Raw genomic sequence first — 26626 nt, forward strand, 5'->3', positions numbered from 1 at the left:
TCCAGTAGAGATAAGGAGGTGTTAGTACTGTTATACAATGCACTGGTGAGACCTCATCTGGAATACTGTGTGCAGTTCTGGTCTCCCATGTTTAAGAAGGATGAATTCAAACTGGAACAGGTACAGAGAAGGGCTACTAGGATGATCTGAGGAATGGAAAACCTGTCTTATGAAAGGAGACTCAAAGAGCTTGGCTTGTTTAGCCTAACCAAAAGAAGGCTGAGGGGAGATATGATTGCCCTCTATAAATACATCAGAGTGATAAATACCAAGGGGGGGGGGAGAGGAATTATTTAAGCTCAGTACCAATGTGGACACAAGAACAAATGGATATAAACTGGCCATCAGGAAGTTTAGACTTGAAATTAGACGACGGTTTCTAACCATCAGAGGAGTGAAGTTCTGGAATAGTCTGCCAACGGGAGTAGTGGAGGCAAAAGACATATCTGGCTTCAAGATTAAACTTGATAAGTTTATGGAGGGGATGGTATGATGGAATAGCCTAATTTTGGCAATTAATTGATCTTTGACTATTAGCAGTAAATATGCCCAATGGCTTGTGATGGGATGTTAGATGGGGTGGGATCTGAATTACTACAGAGAATTCTTTCCTGGGTGTCTGGCTGGTGAGTCTTGCCCACATGCTCAGGGTTTAGCTGATGGCCATATTTGGGGTCAGGAAGGAATTGGCAGAGGCCCTGGGGGTTTTTGGCCTTCCTCTGTAGTGTGGGGCACAAGTCACTTGCTGGAGGATTCTCTGCACCTTGAAGTCTTTGAACCATTATTTGAGGACTTCAGTGGCTCAGATACAGGTTAGGGGTTTGTTACAGTAGTGAGTGGGTGAGATTCTGTGGCCTGTGTTGTGCAGGAGGTCGGACTAGATGATCATAATGGTCCCTTCTGACCTTAAAGTCTATGATTCTATTATACTTATCACCTTATATCTTCTAGGTGCTTACAAACTGACTGATTATTTGCTCCATTATCTTTCCAGGTACCAAAGTTAAGCTGACTGGTCTAAAATTTCCATGGTTGTCTGTATTCTCCTTTTTATAGATAGATACTATGTCTCTTCAGCCAGGTATTTTATTAGACCCTGCTGACTTGAAGACCTCTAAATTGCCTAAGTAATTCTTAGCTTGTTTTTTCCCTATTTTAACCTCAGATCCTACCCAGTTTACGTAGATGTTTGCTATTATAGCCATCCGGTCACTGCTAACCTTTTTGGTGAAAATGGAAACAAAAAAGGAATTTAACACTTTAGCCCTTCCTGCATTTTCTGTTATTGTCTTTTCCTCCTCATTGAGTAATGGGCCTGTTCTGTCCTTGTTCTTCCCCTTGCTTCTAATGTATTTGTAAAATGTTTTCTTGTTATCCTTTATGTCCGTAGCTAGTTTAATCTCGTTTTGTGCCTTGGGCTTTCTAATTTTGCCCCAACATGCTTGTGGTGTTTGTTTATAATCATCCTTTGTAATTTGACCTAGTTCTCATTTTTTTGAGTTTTAGGTCACTGAAGATATTTTGGTTTAGCTAAGGTGGTCTCTTACCATGCTCCTATCTTTCCTATGCATTGGGATAGTTTCCTCTTATTCCATTAATAATATCTCTCTAAAAAACTGCCAACTCTCTGGAACTTTTTTGTTTTAGACTTGGTTCCCCTGGGATCCTACCTATAAATTCTCAGAGTTTGCTAAAGTCAGCGTTCTTGAAGTCCATTATTTTTGTTGTGCTGTTTTCATGTGCAATAGCACAAGAAAGATCAAAATAGAAAGCACACACACAAAAAAACAGTAAACAGAGAAACAATTTTACATTTATAGTTTCTTTTTAAGTTACTGCCTTTTTCTAGTAAAGTATAACCACTAAATCCATATTTTCTACATTTTTATACTAGATCAGATACAATACAGTATCACAGTCTGAGTTTCATGTTATGGTGAACATATAAATCCCATTACATGTTCCTAAATATAAGCAGTGCACACACAAAAAACATCCTCTCAGAACTGTTGTGGATTTGGTTGGTGTTGTTTTTTTTTTAAATTGACTGTAATGCTGGCAAAAAGTGCTGGGCTAACAACTCTGGAGACTGAAGTTCTGCACTGCCCCATTTTGCCTAGCCAATATACCTCAACCCTAACTGGAGGGATCATCTGTAGGAGTGAGAGAGGAATTTATTCTCTTCTCTTTCAATCTGTCATAGAATCTTCCATGAATGGTATCAATTAGTGCCGTCTGTTGGTGATTTTGTGACTTGAACACCGTTAAATATAAATTGGACTAGGTCAACCAAACCACTTCATATAACTAGGTCATTTAATTGAGAAATACTATACTTTGAGCACATAAAAGTACAAATGGACTCCTATTATAATTAACTATTGTAAAATAATGGCACACTAGAGATCATTAATATGTTAATCTATAGGTCTCAATTTAAAAGAGAAATATATTTCTTCACACATAGAAATAACTGGCTTCCAATAAATCAATCAAATAAAATACATTTGACAATCTAAATTGCTTTATAACCTACATGTAACTCTGATTAGATTGTTGCAACTTGATTGGCCAATATAGTGAGCATTAATTCTGTGACAGGGTCCAATGAAATCCAAATTCAGAGCATACTACATGCATAGTGGCACCCATCACACAATACGAAGGACAAATGACAAAATAAAACCCTAACTGGGCAGTATTTTTGAATTATTTTTCCATATAAAAATTTGGCTTATAACAGCAACTATTTTGGGACATAGCACTTTGGGGTATTTAATGATTGCCTGGGGTTAATACCTGAGGTGCATAACTCTTACTGGTTGGCCATTAATTCTCAGGAAATTCCCTCTGCCTTTGTTGCTTAAACTCAGGGCTTGTCTACATTAAGCACTCAAGAAAGGGAAGGCGAATCAAGTAAAGATGTAAAGTCAATGTGCATAAATTAAATTGTGTTAACTTCTCTTCCCTCTTCGTCTGCCCTATTCCCATCCCTTTGCTTTTCTTCAGGAGTAAAGTGGCCTAAAATACCTGTAATTTAATCCTCCTCCTCTCCTTTAAGTTACGCATATTGGCTTCCTAACTTTAGTTGAATTGCATTAATGTTCCTGTGTAGACATGTCCTCCTCAGATTCCTTCTGAAGTGAAGCTGTTGAGGGAAAGGAGGAAGGAGGGAGAAGATGCTTATATTTTGGTGCTTTACTTCATTCATAACAAAAATGTATGTCTGTTCTAAATTACTGTCTGCTTTAATATAATCTGGGTTTTATTTATAAACTGATATTTTGTTTGGAAATTTTTCAGTCATTTTTGTGTTTAAAAGATTTTTTTCTGTTTTTGAATAAAAGACCTTCATGTAGTTAGAGCTTATATATACTGTATATACAGATCAGTTTGCCCTCAAACATTTACCTTGGATATCTGATGAATATCATTCCCTTTTAGCCAGCCTTATAGTTAGAATTTTCTGAAACTCATAAGAAGATGGTATGCTCATGTTTTGTAAACTTCTTGCAGCTCTCACTCGGGATGTCTCATTGAATATTTCATCTTTCAGGTTTATCTCCGTTCTCACTGCTAATTACTAAAGCCTTACAAGTTTGCTTTCTTCTCGTGGTGCTGGGGTCAATTTTAAATTTGACCTGCTACCTGGATTATCAAAAGACAAATGTGAACTTCTATGTATCTCCCCTAAGTATCAATTTCATACAAAATGTGAGCTTCTGGAGACTATTATAAAGCACTTGCAGTATCATGTCTAGTATTCAGTATCATAATTAATAACATTCTGCACATCTGCATCTATTTATACAACATGCGTTACTTACGTCTCTCCAATACTATTGAGAGTTGGAGAAGCAGAATTGTTCTGGTTTACTCATAGATACACTGGCATTCTGAAAGGTTGACTTGCTGTGACATCCAGGGCAAGTCAGTGTCAAGGGCAGGAATAGGCCCAACAGTCCTGAGTCAGTTCTCTGCCCTTACCACTAACTGATACTTCCTCCCTAGATATGTCAAAATAATTTATTATTTCTGTGTTCTAGCTTATGACTTTAAGAGGCTCTGTGCTGGAAGATGCTATCCCTTCAACTGCAAAGCATTGCACAGCCAGAGGACTTCCCTTAAAAGAAGTGCTTGAACATGTGGTTCCTGAGCTGAATATCCATTGCCTCAGATTGGCTTTCAACACTCCTAAAGTAACAGAGCAGCTTATGAAACTGGATGAACAAGGGGTAAGTCCTAATTTAAAGAATAAGAAAGACTCTTCAGTGTTGTAAAATTAAATTGGGTGAGCTGCATTGAACTGCAAAATTATCTGTTCATCTGACACAGCAGCATTTCAATTCAGTATTTTAGTTCAAATAGGGGATTTGCACAATTCTGGAAATTGAAATGACTGTCTTTTTCATCAAGTCTTCCAGTATTTTTGGAATTGTTAAAATTAAACTCACCATGTTGAATTGTTAAATGTTTGCAGTTATGAAGAAAATTCTGATCTTGCCTGCTAACTTTTTTAGACACTATTCATGTAAAATTTTAATTCAAATTAATTTTCTTGTCAGTTGGGGATTTGTTTCATCACAATAGATCATAATTAAGACTTTGCATAGCTCAGTGAAATGAAAATTGTGCAGGTACTTTCATTTTCTCTCTCACACAATTCTCTGCCCAAAGTGGAAGGGACATTGTCAAAGAAGATTAAACCTTAAAAATTAACTTTAGTGGCAGTTGTTCCATTTAATCACTCTTATTTTAAGGATTCCAGCCCTTTTTTTTTTCTTTTTAAACTGCTCTTTTGGTGCTATTGTACTGAAAAGAGAAAAATCTCCCAAGTTACTGAATTCTTCACTGCCATGTTCATGCGCTAGTTTGTACTCAGTGCAAGGCATGTTACTTCTGCAAGTATTTTTTTTTCCTTAAACAAGAAGTAGAATGAAAATTTCAAAAGGACATTTTCAAAACTGACTCTCTATGCTTTCTCCAGTTCTGATTAATAGAAGTCTTAAATTGTTGGTGGAGATCAGATATTGGCTCACTACTATTTTCTTTAAAAACTTGCCTGTTTGGTGAGGTAATTTACATCAGATGATGGTTTGTTGAGCATCGGCTGGTCTATAGCATGTTTTAGACTGGCCATCAGAAAATCTTTTCTAAGGGTAGCTTTCATCACTGAATTTCACTAACCAGAAGGTATGTTTGCATATCTGATGTGCACTTATCCTACAAGTTTGACTACGCAGAAGAAACACTCTGAAAGAACTACAGTCACTGACAAACCACCTATTTTGTTTTTTAAAATATTGTTGCCACTGCATATTCAGCCTAAAAGCCCATCTGTCCCTCTTCCTTGGAGTTCTAAACTCTTAAGGATTCTGGGTTTAGCAGAAAGAGCTGAGGTAGTTGTGGACTGCATGGCCTCCTCCCTTTGGCGCTGAAGTTTGGCCTTGCAAGGAACTACTAGTCTAGTCCTCATGGGAATTGGCTTTCCAGTAGGTTCCTGAAGCTCAGCAATGCCAGGGAGTTCATCACACAAGTGTGAACATATAGAGGTGAAACCATTCAAAGAGCCACAATTACTGTTAAATAACTTTTCTTTAGTGGTTTTGGCTGGCTTTTTCGAAGGTACAAAGCACAGTCAAACCCCTCACTTCCATTGATTGCCAACGGGAGCCGAGGACTTAACACCCATTTGTGCCTTTGAAAATCTTCCTCTTTGTAGACTGCCAACCTAAAGACTAGCTTTTTGATTCATTTAGAACTTTAATAGTCCAGATGTGGTTGGTGTGCTTGATATCCTTTGTCCTACATGGACAACTTTATGGGCAGCTGTAAAAAACAAACAAACAAAAAAACCTCAGTAATTGGCAGTGCAACTAACACTTAAAAAGGAATGTGGTGTAATAAAACTGTTAAGAATATAGAATATTATTTTATATAAGGTATTAGTAAAAAAAACCCCAAATTATAATTTATTTACCTCATGCATAGAAAAAAATTGTAAAATGCATTGCAAAATAACTGTTTTAAGTAGAGAAGAGACAAGCCTAAAATCTTAACATCAAGGATTGTTTTTACTGATGTGAAACAAGCGGCGCACATCCTTCTTCCACAAGGTGGTTTAAATGAATCTCATAGAATTGGTCATCTTATGTTTTCATAGATTCTAGGATTGGAAGGGACCTTGAGAGGTCATCGAGTCCAGTCCCCTGCCCTCATGGCAGGACCAAATCCTGTCTAGACCATCCCTGATAGACATTTATCTAACTTAAACTCTTAAATATCTCCAGAGATGGAGATTCCACAACCTCCCTAGGCAATTTATTCCAGTGTTTAACCACCCTGACAGTTAGGAACTTTTTCCTAATGCCCAACCTAAACCTCCCTTGCTGCAGTTTAAGCCTGTTGCTTCTTGTTCTACCCTTAGAGGCTAAGGTGAACAAGTTTTCTGCCTCCTCCTTATGATTCCCTTTTAGATACCTGAAAACTGCTATTATGTCCCCTCTCAGTCTTCTCTTTTCCAAACTAAATATACCTAGTTCTTTCAGCCTTCCTTCATAGGTCAAGTTCTCAAGACCTTCATTCTTGTTGCTCTTCTCCGGACCCTCTCCAATTTCTCATCTTTCTTGAAATGCGGTGCCCAGAACTGGACACAATACTCCAGTTGAGGCCTAACCAGTGCAGAGTAGAGTGGAAGAATGACTTCTCGTGTCTTGCTCACAACGCACCTGTTAATGCATCCCAGAATCATGTTTGCTTTTTTTGCAACAGCATCACACTGTTGACTCGTATTTAGCTTGTGGTCCACTATAACCCCTAGATCCCTTTCTGCCGTACTCCTTCCTAGACAGTTTCTTCCCATTCTGTATGCGTGAAACTGATTGTTCCTTCCTAAGTGGAGCACTTTGCATTGCATTGTTGTGCATTGCAAACTGAATTTAAAAGGAACAATGTGCCCCTTAGGTCTTTTGAGTTACCTGTGATATCAGTCTATTCTGTACATTTAATTTTATTTTACTAAATAGTTGTTGATCCCTGCAAATACTTTAAATTGTTGCAAAGAGTTGTATCATTGCATACATTTCAGTTGAATTTGATTTAGAATATACCAAGAGTTTGAGATATCACCCCATGTTGATTTTGTTTTGTTTAAAAGGTAAATTCAAGGTCTTGTATAACCTTATTTAGAATCTGGAAATAAAATTTCTCTAGGGAAAAAAATACCTTTGTTTGTTAAAAGGCATGATTGAAAAGTGTAGACTTTTTTTTTCCTTGTAAAAATCCTTTTTGAAATCAAGAACACTAGTAATCAAGGATGTGGAATAGGTTAGGAATTGGAGTAGGTCTTTTGATGTTAGTACAGACAGTGAAATATGTTGACTTCTTGTGCCCCCTGAAAAACTTACTGCTATATTTGTAAGACTTGATTCAGATATGTATTTGGGAGTTTGTAGTTGAGCAGATTTAAAAATATTGCCCGTTCATGCCATGGAGAATTTAGACAAAATAATTCCACTTCTAATCACAAAATTATCCACATATGGTGGAGATTATTTGTCTGCTTCCCTGGGAACACCTTCTGAAGACTGTAGTTAACATGGAGTTTTGAGTATTTTGATATGAATACTTTTGCACAGATAAAGCCAAGTGGTATTTCTGTAGAATATAAAACTACTTATGTTGGGAAATAATCATAGAAATGTAGGTCTGAAAAGGGACCTCACGAGGTTATCTAATCCATCCCTGCACACGGAGGCAGGACCAAGTCTTCCTTAAACCATCTTTGACAGGTTTTGTTCTTAAAAACCTCTCGTGATGGGTATGCCACAATCTCCCTTGGCAACTTGTTCCTGTGCTTAACTATTCGTATAGTTAGAAAGTTTTTCCTAATATCTAACCTAACTCTACTTTGCTGTAGATTAAGCTGTTACTATTTGTCTTACCTTCAGTGGACAGGAGAACAATTGATTGCTGTCCTCTTTGAGGCAGCCCTTAACTTATTATGAAGACTATAATCAGGTAACCCCCTCCCAGGCTTTTTTCCCCTCAAGACTAAACATGCCCAGTTTTTTCATCTGACCTCATTGGTCAGGTTTTCTGAACCTTTTCTCATTTGTTGTTCTCTTCTGGATACTCTTGAATTTATCTACATGTTTCTTAGTGTTGCACCCAAAACTGAACACAATACACCAGTTTAAGGCCTCACCAGTCTTGGGTAGAATGGAATAATTACCTCCCATGTCTTACATACAACATGCCTGTTGTTACACCCCAAGATATTAGCCTTTTTTGTAACTGCATCACATTGGTGGCTCATGTTCAATTTGTGATCCACTATAACCCCCATATCCCTTTCTGCAGTAATGCTGCCTAGCCAGTTATTTTACATTTTGTAATTGTGCATTTGATCTTTTCTTCCTTAGTATAGTACTTTGGGAAGTTCGTCTTGTTGATTTCAGACCAATTCTTCAATTTATCAAGGTCCTTTTGAATGTTAATCCTGTCCTCCTAAACCCTAGCAACCCCTGCCAGCTGTTGGCATCCACAGATTTTATAAGCATACTCTTCTCCCCATAATCCAAGTAATTAATGAATAGTCCTGGACCCACAATTGACCCGCATGGGACCCCACTAGATATGTTCTCCTAGTTTGATAGTGAAGTATTGAGAATACTTGTAGAATATGTTTTTTCAGTGAGTTGTGCACCCACATTATAGTAGTTTCATCTAGGCCACAATTCCCTAGTTTCCTTAAGAGAAAGTCACATGGTACTGTGACAAAAGCTTTACTAAAATCGAGATAAATAATGTCTACTGCTTCCCTTTTCTCCACTAGACCAGTAACCCGATCAAAGAAGGAAATTAGGTTGATTTGGCATGATTGACTCTTGACAAATCCATGTTGACTATTATTTATCACTCTATTATCCTCTAGGTTCTTCCAAATTGATTAATAATTTGTTCCACTATCTTTCCAGGTACCAAATTAATGGTGGCTGGTCTATAATTCCTCAGGTCCTTTTTGTTCCCCTTTTTAAAGATATGTACCATGATTGCCCTTCTTCAGTTCTCTGAAACTTCACCAGTCCTCCATGAGTTCTCAAAGATAATCACTAATAAAGTTCTGTGTTACCTCAGGATGAAATCCTGCCCCTATTGAAGCCATTGTGACTTTTGCAATTGACTTCAATGGGACTAGAATTTCACACTCTAATTTCCGTACAGACCTTTGAATTTAAATAGTACTAAAAACAGCCTTGTGAGGTAAACTAGTAACATTATCCCTATTTTACTCTTGGAGACACTGAAGCAGAGACGGTGAAGTGACTTTTCCAAGTTCACATGGCAAGTCAGTAACTAATCTGAAATTAAAACTCAGGAGTTTTTGATTCCTGATTGTGTGCTTGTATCATTAGACCATACTGCCATTATGAAAATAAACTAGTGTATAACTCCAAGTAGTGTGCACATTCAAATTTGCTCTCTTAAAAATGAGAAAATTGAAATTAACATTTGCTACTCCCTGAACTTAACCTGCATCTGTCACAAATTATCCATTTTGGCCTTTATGTTTTAGAATTAAGAAAGAGAAGGGGGAAAGAGGCATATTCAGTGTGCCACATTACATAATCCTCTGAGATTAAGTTGTGAGCTCTCTAAATTAACTATCATAACACTATTGCTACTGGTGCATCATCTCTTCCTAAGAAAATAGCGTCCAATCATATTTGGAGACTCTTATATTGTGTACACAGATAGTTGTTCTGAACTCAGCTTTCGCAATTTTTAGTGAATTGGCATGTGGGAGTTTAGGTAGATTATGACAATCATAATTCAGAACATTAATTTGCACATGCTCAGTAACAATTGTTCAACCGTGAGTATCTGAGCTGTTCCTAATTTGTTTATCCAAAATACTTTATCACAGTGCTTAATAGTCCACATTGGTTATCTTTATAATTTAACATTTAAAGAGCAAGTTTCAGCTGTAGCAGTGTGAAAAGCATTTGAAATCACCCAAAAATAAAAAGAAGGTGGCCTGTTTGCAAGTAAAGCATAGAGCAAATTATTTCTATTTGAAGTTTTGGTAGTCTGGCTAAGTGTCTCCTTCATGAGAACTATGCAACAATGAAACAACAGTCATCAGCTCTTACTGAAGACATTTGAAGAGTGACATGCAAGTTGTATCTAAATCTTGACTATTCTTTTTTCATATCTCCAAGATATGACCTTTTTTATCCAGTCACCTAAAACACTCATACAAGCTCTTAACTCGCATCTCAATTACTGTAGCATACTTCTCTCCAGCCTTGACAAATGCAGTCTTGTCCCACTCATATCCATTCAGAATGCTGCTTCAAAGATCATTTTCCTAGCCATTCACTTAGACCAGGTCACCCATCTCTTTGCATCCCTTCACTGGCTCCACCTTCTCTATCACCTCAAACATAAGCTGCTTGTCTTAAGGCCCTTCACAGCCTATCCCCAACTTACCGGTCATCTCTCATTTGCTAGTGAGATGTTGACTCCCACCTCCAATCAGCCCGTGATGCCAGCCTCCATTGCCCACTTGTTATATTTTCAAACCAGCACCTTTGTTCTTTTTCCCATGCTGCCCCTTACACTTGGGAATAGCTAAACTAACTCATTATCTTCATTCAAAACCCTCCTCAAAACTTGCTTTCTTCCATGGTGCCTACAAAAAAACCTGACAACAATTAGCCTGCTGGGGTGCTGAGACCACTGCCTATCATGCTGACTAATATTCTCTCATTGTTTCCTTGTGCTCACCATCTGTCTTATTCTTAGATTGTAAGCGCTTTGGGGCAGGAACTGTCTTTTTGTTCTGTTTGTACAAAGCCTAGCATAATGGGGTCCTGGTGCATGACTAGGGCTACTAGGTGCTATGGTAATATGAATAATGAATAATAGTAGTCTCCTCTTCTGCCTTCAGTACTCCCCCAAAATGCCTGATCAATAGTACAATGCTGAAAGAGAGGGAAAAACCTTCCTAACACCCCCAATGGTTAAAGCAAGTAGCCAAATATTTAATTTTGAATATCCCATCTTAACATGCATAACTACCAGTAATATTGATTGTAATGAATCGTGTAGAGAATGGGTCATACAAGACCTAGGTTCTACTCCTGACTCTGACATTGACCTGTTATGTGACCAATGGGAAGTTGCTTTTTCTTTTTTCTGTGTGCCACTATTGCAAATTTAACACTTCTAATCCCTAGTTCACATGGATGGTTTTTGTGGTGATTAATGGGCTATATACAAGTTAAAAATAGAAAGGAAGTGTTTACTCAGGTTGTTAAGCCTGACAATGAGAAACTTACTGAGAGCCAACAATTAATTTTGAGTTTGCCTTTCCTGTATATGTTTGTTGAATTGTAAATGATAACCCTATCATTAATTAAATCCATAAAACAGGTTTATATAACCCCAAATGTGTCTTGAGAATTGGACAAGCTGTTCCTTTGTTGCCCCAGGAGACAAACCCACAATCTGAATTTCAGTCACTTTCTAGCAAGATCCAGTTCAGTCTTCAAGAAAAGTACTCAATTCTTCAATCTACTCTCCAGAGGAGCCCAGGACTTAGCTTTCACACCAACCAAAGCTCCCTTTCATACCCTCAGATGACTTTTCCTGTTGAGGGAGCTTCTGAAATGTGGGTGCTATGAATTTCCTTAGCAGCTGGCATAACGCCAGCCTAATCTTCTCTGGCACAAGTCGAGTACATTTAAAGAGAGATTCCTCTCTCCCCTTCACTCCAGCAGGAAGCTGGCAGAAGCAGTTAAGCTGACCCTTTTACTTCCTTTTTTCCATTACTCCTGGGAGAATTTAGCACCAAAAAATTAGAAATTCTATGCACAATATTTTAAAATTCTGCATGTTTTATTTGTCAAAATAACACAATATAATCAGGCCAGTTTCAATTATTTTAGTGATTTGTTTCAAAATACCTGTCAGCTTCTGTGTCTGTAACAATATAGACAACAATAGAGATTCAGGAAATGTTTTTTGACAAATTGATTCCTTACCAGCAGCCCAATGTGCCCTGCTCTTTCCATCCCCCCATATCCTATGTCTATTAATTGGCCCCAGAGGCAGGACACTATGAGGAATGCAGCCTCTCCTCTTCCCTATCCAAGGCTGACTACTCTGGCCCAGGAGGCAGCTGCCCTCTGTGTTGGTGCCACAGCAGCCCCTGGTTGGCAAAAGGTGTAACTGCAGTGCCTCTCCGGCAGAATTGTTTTCTGCAGAGAAAACAAAATCTGTGGGGGACATGAATTCTGCATGTGTGCAGTGGGGCAGAATTCCCCCAGGAGTATTCCATTAACTAATCTGCTTCACTATCTCCCATAATGTACATGAAATAAACAAAATACACAAAAGGCTGGGATTTTCACAATCGTTCAGTGTTGGCCAGCTCCAATTGAAGTCTGTGGGAACATAGGCTACTGAGAAGCAATTTTAAATGTAATATATTAAGTAAAAATAGTGGAAAAACTGTTCTTGTGTTGTTTCAATGTTCAGAAAAATGCTGAAAATAATCTAGGTTGTGTATGCTCCCTGTCTCTTTTGCATCTTGTGAGATATTTGCATGGAAATTGATTGTTACTTAAGTTATATGAACCTGAATTGAGTATATCCCACCTATCTTGATTTAATTGTAAAGAAAAGAGACTGCACTCATGTTTGCACATTAAACGATAGTTATTGAGACTTGGCAGATTTTCAAACAGAAGAAAAATTGTCATTCTATTGCATTTCCTTGTTCTCTTAGAGGCACTTCTTTAGGATAGTCCACATTCAGGACCAGAAAAAAACAGTTTGTAGATAGTGAACAAGGTGGAACATACTACAGCAATAGAAATCACTGAGTGACAAATGCATTATACTAGCATTTCTACTTCTCAAGAAGGTTAACTAAATTCTGTCCATTATTTTCTTTCAGGAGCATGCTCTTTCAAATGAAAATTAATTTCCTGTTTGGATGTAACAGACCAAGAGAGTCCTTTGTTATATAACAGAGCTTTAAAAATCTACACTAAATCTAATTTGGTTATGGACTCTTGCTCGATACTTGTGTGTAGTGAAGTCACTCTTACTTAACTTTACATCATTGGGCAGTTATAGCCTCAATGCGAGATGCGAAGAAATAAATCTTCTCAAATGGATGGGGCATTCAGTCCTTCCCACACAATTTAGAGTAAGAAGTCATTTAATCTCCTTGCAAGCTCACAAGTTTGGTTCTCTGGAGCTGTGGCAAACGAGCCAGTTATCTCAAATAATGACATAATATTTAATTACTTTCAAGACTATTATTTTGTATTTGTATTACCATAGCACCTCAGAGCACCAGTCTACATCAGAATACTATTGTGTTAGGAGCTCTACAAACACACAATAAAAAGTCCCCACCCCAAAAAGTTCACAATCTAAGTATAAGACAGGACACAACATGGATACAGACAGATGGGAGAATACAAGGAAGCAATGAGACGACATTGGTCAGCATAATAGACAGTGGTCTCAGCACACCAGCAGCCTAACTGTAGTCAAGTTTTTTGTAGGCCTCATGGGAAAGGAGAAAAAATTGATCCAAACCCTCCTGCCTGTCTCCTACAGAAAAAAAAAAAGGAAAGAAAAAAAAAACCTACTTTGTGTTCCCTAGAGCTTCTAAATAAAAAGTCCTTTATACTCTAAAATCTTCACTGCAGGTGAAAATGTTAGGGCTTTTCCCACATTGTTAAAATTTGAAAAATAATACTGAGTAAGAAGAAACAAGCTAATTTTAATGATTAAATAACTACAGTATTTAAGAGAGGGAGAAAATTGATTAATAATAATATTGCTTCTGCAGTTATGTAGAAATTCTTTTTATTTAGAGAGGTTTTAAAATAGGAAATAAAATACCATTGTTATGAAGGTGTTAGGTACTTCTGATATTTTTATTTTAACACAACCCAACATAGTAGCATTGATCCTAAATCATCCTTCATTATCTTACTGGTAGCTGTTAGAATCTGGTAGGGGATATTACCTAAGGTGTAAATATTATTTTCATTTAAATCACATCTAATTGCTAAATTTTTTGTCAAAAATATGAACTCCGTGACAATTCAGACGTTGACAATGCTAGAGAGTTTAATATTTAATAATCCTGATTATCAAATGGAAAAAGAAAAACAAAAATTGGCAGAGAGAGAAATTTTATGTTAAAGCTTCTAAATTGATAAATTATAGCTTAAAAATAATTGACAGTGACCCTTAAAAGAAATAAAACAGCTAAAAAAATGCAGTTTTCTTTGTGTAATTGTGTTTTGCTGCTTGTCCGAAAATTAGTCATAGGAAAGCTCTTCTAATGCAAATGATCCATTCCTACAGTGGTGCACTAGTATCACCCAGTCAAATTTCATGTGTCTTCTGATCTTTCCTCTAGCTCAAGGAAACACGCTACTTGTTTACATGCATCCAGTGAAGTGGGTATTCACCCACGAAAGCTTATGCTCCAATACATCTGTTTGTCTTAAAGGTGCCACAGGACTCTGTTGCTACTCGTTTTGACATTCACACCAGTCATAAGCAAATACTATGAGCTACTATTCTACGTAGGGAAGCAGTGTGATCTTATTGATCGTGCACAAGGCTGGGAATCAGTAGTCTGGTTCCTATCCTGCCTCTGCCTAGACTTTCTGTGTGGCCTTTAATAAGTCACTTGGCCTTCCTGTGCCTCAGTTTCTTCATCTGCAAAAGGAGGAGGATAATGTTTACTCCCCGTGGAAAGCAATTTGAGATCTTCAGGTGAAATGTGCCTAGTCATCTAAAGGTCCCTGGTTTAATCCCAGGCTTTGGCAGCCCTTCATTTTTATTAATAGTGAGGGAAATTAACCATTGGAGCAATGTACCAAGGGTCAGGGTGGATTCTCCACTGGCTATTTTTAAATCGAGGTTGGATGTTTTTCTAAAAGATATGATTTAGGAATTATTTTGGGGAAGTTCTATGGCCTGTATTATACAGGACGTCAAACTAGATGGTCACAGTGGTTTCTTCTGGCATTATAATCAATGAATCACAATGCTCATCATCCTTGAGGCAAAGATGGTAGAAAACAACGGGGTTATCTGCAAGAAAGATGTACAAATCATTAGGTATTTTTTGAGTCTGTAAACTAGGGGACTAGCTAAATGACTGAAGAAAATCAGGCAGAATAAATGCTATATAACCTGATATATGCATCTTGAATCTTTATTTCTGTTTGTAGTTAAGCTATCAGCTGAAGGTGGGGATCATGTATTGCAAAGGTGGACAGAGCACTGAAGAGGAAATGTACAACAATGAGTCAGCAGGGCCAGCCTTTGAGGAGTTTCTTCAGCTCTTGGGAGAACGAGTTCGACTTAAGGGGTTTGAAAAGTACCGTGCTCAGCTGGACACCAAGAGTAAGGCAGCCCTCTTATTATTTTTTAGACTAAAAAGTATATCTTATGAGAAGATTGTCAGTTATTGAACAGATTTCTTCAAAAATCACATTCTTGGCTATAAAAAAACAGCTGTTCAATATCCAAGGATGAGTACAAAAAAAGCAAACATGTAAATTGAACCCTGTCAACGTGGCCTTTTATTACTTTGATAACAAACATTTCACTTTTACATTGAACCAAAACTCTGGTGCAAACGTGTTCCAAAAATTCAAGGTAAAAAATGAGTAGCCTGTGGAATCAATATTAATATAACAATGCAATGAACTACATTACATTAATTGCATTGAGCATGCCTTATTAACTTGTGTTAATTTTTAATGATAATCTTAATGATCTGTCACTGCTAGCAAAAGAATATGCTGAAATGGTTTTGCAGACCCAAGTTCATAATCTTGACCTTTAGTAAATTGATCTGTTAATTTTATGCTGTGTCCAACCTATGTATCTGCCTCCCCTGGGTATTTTTGTCCTGTCCCTTACTACTGAATTAGTTCTCTTGTCCTTAGTGACTTCTGCTGAGTTGGCCTATGTAAATTAAACTATTTATGACAACTATGCCACCAGTTTTTACCATAAAATATATTGAAATGGTGATCTTGACTTATGTGGCAATATTTGTACAAGAAATATTCTGCCCTTTGTTTGATGGGGCATAATACAGTTAGTGAGATCTGTTTTTATCAGGCAGTCCACACAGTGTCTGTATGTTTTGCTTCAATTTTAAAATCTTTTTAAAAACTCTCACACATCTTTGAACATTAGGATTAACCCATTTGTATTGAAGTCTGTCATTATCTTGCTCCTTGCAGTACAGGAAATTAAATAAGGATTTGAGTCATGAAAATAGAAAAACATTTATAAACTTCAGCTCAGCAAAAAATGTCCTGTTGCCATGGTTCTGCTATCACCAGTATTATAATAACATGCAGTGAGAGCAAGAGATAATTAAAAATATGAAATTACTCAGCTTCTCCAGTATTACTTTAAAAGTCTATTTGCTGTAACTAGTAAAGAATGTCAAAATTGAATGTATAAAACTTCCTTAGAATTTTCAATATTCACCTCTCTCAAATCAGTGTCATATAACCTAGTTTTCCTACTGTTATCTAAGAGAGAGATCATATGGGAGAACCCTTAAAAAGCTAGGGAGGGGAGTCAGCATTTGGATTCTCTAAGTGGGTGGGTGAGGAACTGATCTTTCCCTGGTGGTAGTATTTCTATTATTCAGAAGAGAAAAGTTCACTTTCCTCAAATCCCAAAGAGATATTAAATTTGCATTTAAAAGATTTAAGAACTACAGGCTCTTCAGATTCTGCATGAATACAGAGAGTAGATATTTCCAAGCGATAAACCTGAAAAATGAATTGAGTGGTTAGGAAACTGTTGAAGAAAACAACCTTCAAGAGACATATGTTGTCTGTACTCTTGAATGGGTATGTCACTGTATCTGACACAGGAAAATATTGCACAAGCTACACTTTAAGTTGTTTACTGTTTTTCAGTTTTTAATTCCTGGATTCTTTTGCTTTGGAGCTCATTAAAGTATTCTGCGTTCATATTCAGCATTGGTAGTCCTTGCTTTTGGTATCTAAATCTAATTTTACACTGAAATTTTATCATTTTCTCTAGAACTTGAGTGTATTGCACTTGGAGAGAGCTTTGAAATCCCTTAATTCAAAATAGGTTTAAGATTTGATTGTGATATACTCATGTAATATAAAATTATGTATGTATAAAGTCCCAAAAGATGCTATGAATCATATTCTTTATATGCAGTATTTTATTTGTATGTAAAATTGGTAAATGTAGATTCTGTGCAGAGCAAGCACTATGTTGAAACTGCATATGCAAGAATATAGAAAAATGGACTTACTACTGCATAAGCTCTATTTTTAAGAATGGCCTCTCTGGCTGTTAGTATCTTAATAAAAAGAACAGGAGTACTTGTGGCACCTTAGAGACTAACAAATTTATTAGAGCATAAGCTTTCGTGGACTACAGCCCACTTCTTTGGATGCATATAGAGTGAAACATATATTGAGGAGATATATATACACACATACAGAGAGCATGAACAGGTGGGAATTGTCTTACCAACTCTGAGAGGCCAATTAAGTAAGAGAAAAAAAACTTTTTAAGTGATAATCAAGATAGCCCAGTACAGACAGTTTGATAAGAAGTGTGAGAATACTTACAAGGGGAGATAGATTCAATGTTTGTAATGGCTCAGCCATTCCCAGTCCTTATTCAATCCTGAGTTGATTGTATCTAGTTTGCATATCAATTCCAGCTCAGCAGTCTCTCGTTGGAGTCTGTTTTTGAAGTTTTTCTGTTGTAAGATAGCCACCCGCAGGTCTGTCATTGAATGGCCAGACAGGTTAAAGTGGTGTTCTTCGAGTGATTGTTCACGTCCATTACACATTAGGTGTACGCGCGCCGCGTGCACGGACGTCGGAAACTTTTTCCCTTAGCGGCTCCCGTCGGGCCGGCAGGGCCCCCTCCTTCCCGCCAGAGCGGCGCCCCGCTCCAGGGTATATATATCCCTGCCGACCCGACCCCTCCAGTTCCTTCTTACCGTCCGTGGCAGCGTTGGAACAACTCTGTCTCTCGTCTGAGAGTGTCCCTTAGCAATAGTCATTAGTGTTATCTAGCAGTTATCAGTTAGTTTGTAGTAGTGTTGAGCCAGTAGTTAACAGCTCATTAGGGTACTTAAAGTTCCTGCCGTGGTTGTTTGTTCAGCCCCGGCACCGGCCCTGGGCGGCGGGGTATGCCACACGCCCAAGGCTTCAAGGCTTGTGCCACGTGCCGCAGGCCTATGCCATTGAGCGACCCCCACGCCTCGTGTCTCCGTTGCCTGGGGGAGGCTCACCAGAAAGAGCTCTGCAAGGCCTTTAAGCCCAGAACTAAAAAGAGAGGGACTTTCACCTTAAGCAGCTGCTCATGGAGACGGCGTTACAGCCCTCCACTTCGACGGCACCGTCTGCCTCCGTGCGGAGCGCCCCGGCATCGGTGCGGGAACCGGCGCGTCACGCGAAGCCCGCGGCACCGACCCAGCGGGGAAATACACGACGCCGATCGTCTTCGCCGGCGAAAGTGAAGGGCCAACCTAAGGCCCGAGAACGCTCCCCGCGCAAGAGGGCGGCACCGGTAAAGACCTCGAGTGCCCCTAAGACCGATACGGCCCCAACACGGACCCCGGTAGTGGCTCCGGCGCCGAAAGGCCCGTCGAGCCCCGGGATGGGCGCGTCGAGTGAGGATGAAGGGCTGGAGGAGCTCGTGGAACAGCCCTCCACTCCGGACACGTTTGAGGCAGCTAAGGACCTCATTGCTTTGTCCGTCGAGGCCCCGGCACGCGCTGAGGGCGCTCCGCCGATGCTGCCGCGCAGAGGCAAGCCGGCGATGGTGCGCCCATCACTGTCGCCGTCTCGGCACCGCTCCAGGAACCGGTCCCGGTCGAGCTCCGCCTCGGTGGACTCCCGGTTGCCCTCGGCGCAGGAAGCACCGCAGCAGTCGGGCTTCAACAAGCGGTCGGCACCGACTCAGCAACCGAGCACGAGTCGGCACCGCGAAGCGTCGGCGGTTCGTTACCCAAGGCCGACCAGCCGTAGCCGTTCCCGGTCCCGCGATCACCGGTACCGTTCCAGGTCCTGGTCGCGGAGGCGCTACTCCCCAAAACCGGACCGGCACCATCCTACGGCTCCACTGTGGCCTTCCAGGTCACCGTCCGTGGTCTCGGGGACTGACTCAGACCGGTATGGCGGGTATGCCCATAGGTCACAGGCCAGCAGGGACTACGGTCAGTCCCAATGGGGCCAACCGAGCCAATGGCCATTCTGGACACCCTGGGCCTACCACCATCGAGGGCCTCGAGATCCGGGCCGTCCGGGTACCGATCCCGCTCCCCGCGGCACCGCCCGCCATCGTATAGGGAGGCAACGGTCTCTAGACCACCGGAGCGGGAAGGAGTGGACTCGGCACCGAGTACGGCGCCGTCCCAATCCCACGCTGCGGGTCAGGCCACAGAGGAACAACTGGCTGATGCCGGATTGCAGGACAATGAGGATGGGCAGAAGGCCCCGACCTCTTCCTCCTCGCCAGACGAGGCGGGTAGCGGGCACACTGGTGTCCGGCCCTCCCCCGATTGACCATCGGGCACACCAAGACCTGCTTCGCCAGGTAGCCCTCAATCTGGGCTTGCAAGCGGAGGAGACTGTAGAGCAGGACGACCCCATGGTCGATATCCTGAGCCCAGAGGGCCCCTCCAGAGTCGCTCTCCCGATTATACAGACAGTACAGTCCAACTATAAGACGGTGTGGCAAACACCGGCCTCCAGTGCGCCAACTGCAAAAGGCGTGGAGAGGAAATACTTCGCCCCATCTAGAGGGTTTGAGTTCCTCTTTCTTCACCCGTCCCCCTGTTCGCTGGTGGTCTCGGCGGTCAACGAAAGAGAGCGGCATGGCCAGCAAGCTCCTGCCCCCAAGGGCAAGGAAGCTAAGAGATTGGACTTATTCGGGAGGACAGTCTATTCATCTGGGGGCCTTCAACTGAGGATCGCCAATCAGCAGGCGATTCTAAACAGGCACAATTTTAACTCTTGGGCATCAGTTGCCAAGTTTAAGGACTCCCTCCCACCTGACGTGCATCAGGAGCTCACAGCCCTGGTGGATGAGGGAATGGCAGTGGCCAAGACCTCATTGCAGGCCGCACTAGACTCAGCCGACGCTGCGGCTAGAACAATTGCGTCGGGAGTCGTGATGAGGCGTTCGGCGTGGTTGCAGGCTTCAGGTCTCCCGCCAGAGGTGCAGACCACGCTGCAGGACCTCCCGTTTGAAGGTTCGGGCTTGGTTTCCGACCAGACGGACGCCAGGCTACATAGCCTTAAGGACTCACGAGCGACCCTTAAGTCGTTGGGTATGCACACTCCGGTAACGCAGCGTAAGCCCTTTAAACCCCAGCCACCGCAAAGGCAATACCACCCTCGCCCCCGACACGAGCCGTACCGCCGTCGAGGCAGGGATAACAGGCGGAGACGTAACAATACGCCTAACCAGGGCCAGAGTCACGGCCAGGGCAAGCCACAGCCAGGGAATAAACCAGGCTTTTGAAGCTATGCCCAAGGACAGCGTACCATATTCCATACCGGATCCTCCTCTGTTTTTCAAAGACCGCCTGTCCCATTTCTACCGGGCATGGTCGCGCATAACATCGGACCAATGGGTCCTGCGCACAGTGAAGGCGGGCTATACCCTCCAGTTTTCCTCGCCCCCTCCCTGCCATCCCCCTTCCCTGTCCCTCTTCAGGGACCCTTCTCACGAGCAACTTCTCACGCAGGAGGTTCAGACCCTTCTCGCTGCTGGAGCAGTAGAAGAGGTCCCAACAGACCTGAGGGGAAAAGGATTCTACTCCAGATACTTCCTGATCCCCAAGGCAAAAGGAGGCCTCCGTCCTATTTTGGACCTGCGCGATCTAAACAAGTTTCTGATCAAAGCTCGCTTCCGTATGGTCTCCCTGGGAACTATTATCCCATCCTTGGATCCGGGGGATTGGTATGCTGCCCTCGATATGAAAGATGCCTATTTTCATATCGTAATCAATCCGGCTCACAGGCGATTCCTGCGCTTCGTTGTCGACCAGCGCCATTTCCAATTTACGGTCCTGCCCTTCGGCCTGGCGTCAGCACCACGAGTGTTCACGAAATGCATGTCCGTGGTAGCAGCCTTCCTTCGAAAGAGAAGGATGCGTGTGTTCCCGTACCTGGACGATTGGCTACTCGCGGGCAGGTCGGAGGCCGAGGTCCGATCTCACGTGACGCTGGCCTTGCAGACGTTCGACGAGCTCGGCCTCCGGGTCAATGTGCCCAAGTCCACGTTAGTCCCCACACAGAGGCTGGACTTCATAGGTGCAACCCTGGACTCGGTAACCGCGCAAGCGAGCCTACCAGAGGCACGGTTCATGTCAATTCAGAGGGCCGTAAGCTCGGTCCAAAAGTTCCCCACGACAACGGCAAGGTGTTGCATGCAGATTCTGGGGCATATGGCAGCTTGCACACACGTGGTCAGACATGTGTGTGCCTGAGGCTCCGGCCTTTACAGTTGTGGTTCGCCCACATGCATCGCCCCAACAGAGACCCATTGGATCAAGTAGTCACGATCCCAAACCAGGTGCTCAGCTCGCTACGCTGGTGGCTCGATCGCCAACAGGTATGCAAAGGGATCCCCTTCGCTGCCCCACAGCCCACTCTGACGTTGGTAACAGATGCATCGGACCTGGGTTGGGGGGGCGCACCTGGGGGAGCTGCGGACCCAACGGCTGTGGTCCAGAGAAGACAAGCTGCTTCACAACAATCTGAAGGAGCTAAGAGCGGTTCGCCTCGCCTGTCAAACCTTCCGCGCCACCATAAAAGGTCACAGCGTGGCAGTCCTGACGGACAACACTACCGCCATGTTCTATATAAACAAGCAGGGCGGGTCCCGGTCTTCTCCCCTCTGTCACGAAGCACTCCAATTATGGAACTTCTGTATAGCCCATGCGATACACCTCATCGCGACGTATCTTCCGGGGATTCAAAACGGCTTAGCAGACCGCCTCAGCCGATCCTACCGAATGCACGAATGGACGTTGAGGCGAGACGTCCTGCATTCGATCTTCCAGAGGTGGGGCTTTCCCCGGGTGGATATATTCGCCACCAGGGACAACAGCCAATGCCCTCAGTTCTGCTCGTTCCAGAACCTCAGCCGGGGATCATTAGCAGATGCTTTCATGATCCCATGGGGAGGGAGCCTGAGATATGCCTTCCCTCCGTTCCCACTCATACACAAGGTTCTCCTCAAGACCCGCAGGGACAGGGCGACGATCATACTTATCGCCCCGGCCTGGCCACGCCAGCATTGGTTCACGTCCCTGCTGGAACTGTCCATAGCCGATCCAATCACCCTCCCCCTCCATCGCGACCTAGTCACACAAGACAAAGGTCGCCTACTCCACTCGAACCTGTCTTCGCTACATCTCACGGCATGGTATCTCTCTGGCTGAATGATGCAGAACACAGGTGCTCTCACCAAGTTCAGCAAATCCTCCTTAATAGTAGGAAGCCCTCTACAAGAGCGACCTACCTGGCAAAATGGAAAAGGTTCTCCCACTGATGTGAGCCTCAACGCATACAGCCTTTACAAGCCTCAGTTCCGTCTATCTTGGACTACCTACTGCACCTCAAGAATCAAGGGCTTGCGCCCGCCTCAATTAGAGTTCACTTAGCTGCTATTTCGGCTTTCCATCCGGGAGAGTTGGGAGGGTCAGTGTTCTCCAACCCCACAGTGGCCCGATTCCTCAAGGGGCTGGAAAGGGTGTTTCCCTACTCGCGCCCACCTGTCCCGGCGTGGAGTCTGAACCTAGTCCTAACAAGACTCATGAGTCCTCCCTTTGAGCCCCTAGCCACTTGCACCCTCACGCACCTCTCGTGGAAGGTGGCGTTTCTCGTGGCCATCACGTCGGCCAGAAGGGTATCGGAATTGAGGGCCCTCTCTTCGGAACCACCCTATACAGTGTTTCATAAGGATAAGGTGCAACTGAGGCCGCACCCCAAATTCCTCCCAAAGGTGGTATCACAGTTTCACATGGGGCAGGACATTTGCCTACCGGTGTTTTTCCCTAAACCCCATACGGACCCTCACCACCGCAGCCTACATACCCTGGATGTCCGAAGGGCGCTGGCATTTTACCTGGAACGGACCAGGTCGTTCCGCAGAACACCCCAGCTGTTCATTGCTATTGCGGAACGTATGAAAGGCTTGCCTATCTCGACACAGCGCTTGTCGGCATGGATTGTGCATTGTATACGCACTTGTTATGAGCTCGCCAATGTTCCGGCCCCGGAGATCCGGGCCCACTCGACTAGAGCCCAAGCGTCCTCAACGGCCTTCTTGGCGCAGGTCCCTATCCAGGAGATCTGTAAGGCAGCCACCTGGTCGTCCGTACATACGTTCACGGCCCACTACGCGATCCATCATCAGACCAGAGAGGACGCGATGGTCGGTCGGGCTGTGCTACAGTCAGTTGTACCTTGACTCCTACCCACCTCCAATGGTAAGCTTGGGAATCACCTAATGTGTAATGGACGTGAACAATCACTCGAAGAAGAAAGAACGGTTACTTACCTTCTGTAACTGTTGTTCTTCGAGATGTGTTGTTCACGTCCATTACACTTCCCACCCTCCTTCCCCTCTGTCGGAGTCTCCGGCAAGAAGGAACCGGAGGGGTCGGGTCGGCAGGGATATATATACCCTGGAGCGGGGCGCCGCTCTGGCGGGAAGGAGGGGGCCCTGCCGGCCCGACGGGAGCCGCTAAGGGAAAAAGTTTCCGACGTCCGTGCATGCGGCGCGCGTACACCTAATGTGTAATGGACGTGAACAACACATCTCGAAGAACAACAGTTACAGAAGGTAAGTAACCGTTCTTTCTCCCACTGGTTTTTGAGTATTATGATTCCTGATGTCAGATTTGTGTCCATTAATTCTTTTGTGTAGAGACTGTCCCCCCAACCTAAAGCAAATACACACCAGCAACCACACATCACTGAACAAAAACAACCTATCCTTGTAACAAAGCCCGATGCCATGCTCTCTCTTCCACCTACATCTACAGACACCACACCAAGCGACTGAAGCGCTGATCAAAGGGGAGAGCCTGGCTGAAGAGCAACCAGCCAGCCTGTGATGAGAAGCATCTAAGTTTGTTAGGGCATTGAAAGTTTTAAGATCATCTTAGAATGCGGTTTGCTTTTATTTCATTTGACCAAATCTGACTTATGCTTTAACTTATAATAACTTAAAATCTTTATAGTTAATAAATTTGTTTGTTCTACCTGAAGCAGTACATTTGGTTTGAAGCATGTCAGAGGCTCCCCTTGGGATAACAAGCCTGGTACATATCAATTTCTTTGTTAAATTGACGAACTCATATAAGCTTGCAGCGTCCAGCAGGCATAACTGGGCACTGCAAGACAGAGGTTCCTAAGGTTGTGTCTGGGACCAGAGATATTGGCTACTCTCATTCGGTTGCACAATCCAAGCAACAGCTTACGTGTCAGAGGCTGTGCGTGAACAGCCCAGGAGTGTGCGTTCTCACAGCAGAGCAGGGTAAGGCTGGCTCCCAGAGTCCAGGATTGGAGTGACCTAGCAGATCACCAGTCCAGATAATACCAGAGGGGAATACCACTGAAACCTGTCACCATGCAAGGCACTGAATTTAGCTGTATGAAGTGGAAATCCATCAACTTCATGAAAAAACGTGGGACTTCATACATCTGATGAAGTGGGTTCTAGCCCACAAAAGCTTATGCCCAAATAAATTTGTTAGTCTCTAAGGTGCCACAAGGATTCCTTGTTTTTTTGCTGATACAGACTTAACACGGCTACCACTGAAACCTTACACTTGTATATAGTTATTCTTAGTAGTTAATGTTAAGTACCTGTTAATAGCTTAGTTGTTAGTAGTTAAGGTCCCAGCAGGGACTTTACCACTGGTGGGGTATGCCCCGGTCTCTGGGTTTCAAGCCCTGGGCAGACTGTAACAGGCCTATGTTTGTTAGTGACGCTCATGACAGTTGTTTCAAGTCTTAGGGGAGGCACACGTCAAAGACAAGTGCAGTATCTGTAAGAACTTTCGTCCTTGCATGCAAAAAGAGCGGGATATTCGACTCCAGGCTCTCCTTATGGAGTCTGCCCAGAGTCCAAGCCATCTCAGCATGAGAGGCCGGGCACCTTGGCATCAGTGAAAAGTGCACCCCCAGCACTGGGCTCCGCATGTCACCGGTACCAAAAAAGAAGATGCGAAAACATGGCTCCCCGGTGCCGGTGAGGAAAAGCCAAGTGGCAGCAGGCAAAGGAACTACTTGGGCCATCCGCATACCCCAGAGCCCCGCAGTCGGCCTTTTTCATTTGGGCCATTAGCCCAGTAAAAGGTCCTCCTTCAACTCCTGCGAGCATGACTGGACAGTCTTCCTTGCCGACAATGACGCCAACATGTGCTCCCCAGGCGTCAAAGGAGCACAGGCATCTGCCAGCACTGGTAGCACAGCAGTTACCGCAAGCTTCAGCAAAGTCTCCCCAAGAGGGCAAGCGAGCCGATAAGGCTCCCCAGGGAGTAGTGGAGCGCTGCAGATCTCCCCCTCCCCCTGAGGCAATGACATGCTCTCCACCTCTGCGCCGATGGATGCCGGAGCCTCCATCCAGGTCAGCAGATACTCGCCATTGGTCGCCAGCATCGCAGCCGCGGTCACCGTCGTCCTGATGCGGTTCGCTGAGAGGGAGGCGCCAGATCCCCTACTACCGGCACCGGTTATCATCTCATCGTCAGTCCCAATCGCTGATGCCATGGCAGCGTTCTCCTTCCTTTCTCCGGTCACCCCGGCACCAACCCTGGTCTTCATGCTGTAGATACCGGTCCAACCCATGCAGGGCACCTGTCACCATTATTGGTGGTCTCAAGGCAGACTCACACATCTACAGCCCCTCCGTGGTCTCCGGAAGGGGGTTCCTCCAGAACCGAGGGTTGCTTCAACCTATTGCCTAGACCCCAGCAACAAGAATGGGGCTACCAAGCTGGCATGGACAGCACCGGAGCAGTGGCAGCTGGGGCAGTGGCCCATGCAGTTGCCTTGTTGGAACGCATGGGGTGTCCCAGTCATGGCTATGCCCCCTTCGTTGGCCGCTGCCTTGGAGTGGCAGCTACTGGCATCGATGGCACCAAGCCTGGTACTGGAGGCACGCCCAGAAGCCAAGACTCAAGAGGCTGTGCCCACCCCTAAGCCACCCTCCCTGGCTCCCCGGCAGAAGAGGACGACCAGGGCCTCCTCCAGTGGGACAATCTTCATCTTTGTGTCCAGAAGAGGTGATTGTGGGACCCTCCATGGCCAGCCCGTCCGATGATTTTAAGGACCACCAGGCCTTGCCCAGCGGTTGGCCGAGAACTTGGGCCTCGAGGTGGAGGAGATGGCCAAACAGGCAGACACTTTATTCAATGTCCTGTCAGCCTCTACCTGAGCCATGTCGCACTACCGGTGCATGATGGGGTCCTCAAAATTACCATGGTCATCTGGCAAACACCCTCCTTCATCCCTCTCACCTCAAACAG

At 43.5% G+C, this 26626-nt stretch overlaps 1 protein-coding gene across 10 annotated transcripts in view; it reads left to right on the top strand.

Moving 5' to 3' along the window:
* Positions 1-26626, top strand: part of SIPA1L1 (signal induced proliferation associated 1 like 1) — a 383806-nt gene that overhangs the window by 269414 nt on the left and 87766 nt on the right. For all 10 annotated transcript variants that reach the window (XM_065595303.1, XM_005309363.5, XM_065595300.1 and 7 more), the window contains 2 exons: positions 4047-4235; positions 15279-15453. In XM_065595303.1, the coding sequence (XP_065451375.1) occupies positions 4047-4235; positions 15279-15453 (364 nt within the window). The remainder of the gene's footprint in view (positions 1-4046; positions 4236-15278; positions 15454-26626) is intronic.

Source organism: Chrysemys picta, chromosome 4 (assembly GCF_011386835.1).
Source record: "Chrysemys picta bellii isolate R12L10 chromosome 4, ASM1138683v2, whole genome shotgun sequence".
Taxonomy (NCBI): Eukaryota; Metazoa; Chordata; order Testudines; family Emydidae; genus Chrysemys; species Chrysemys picta.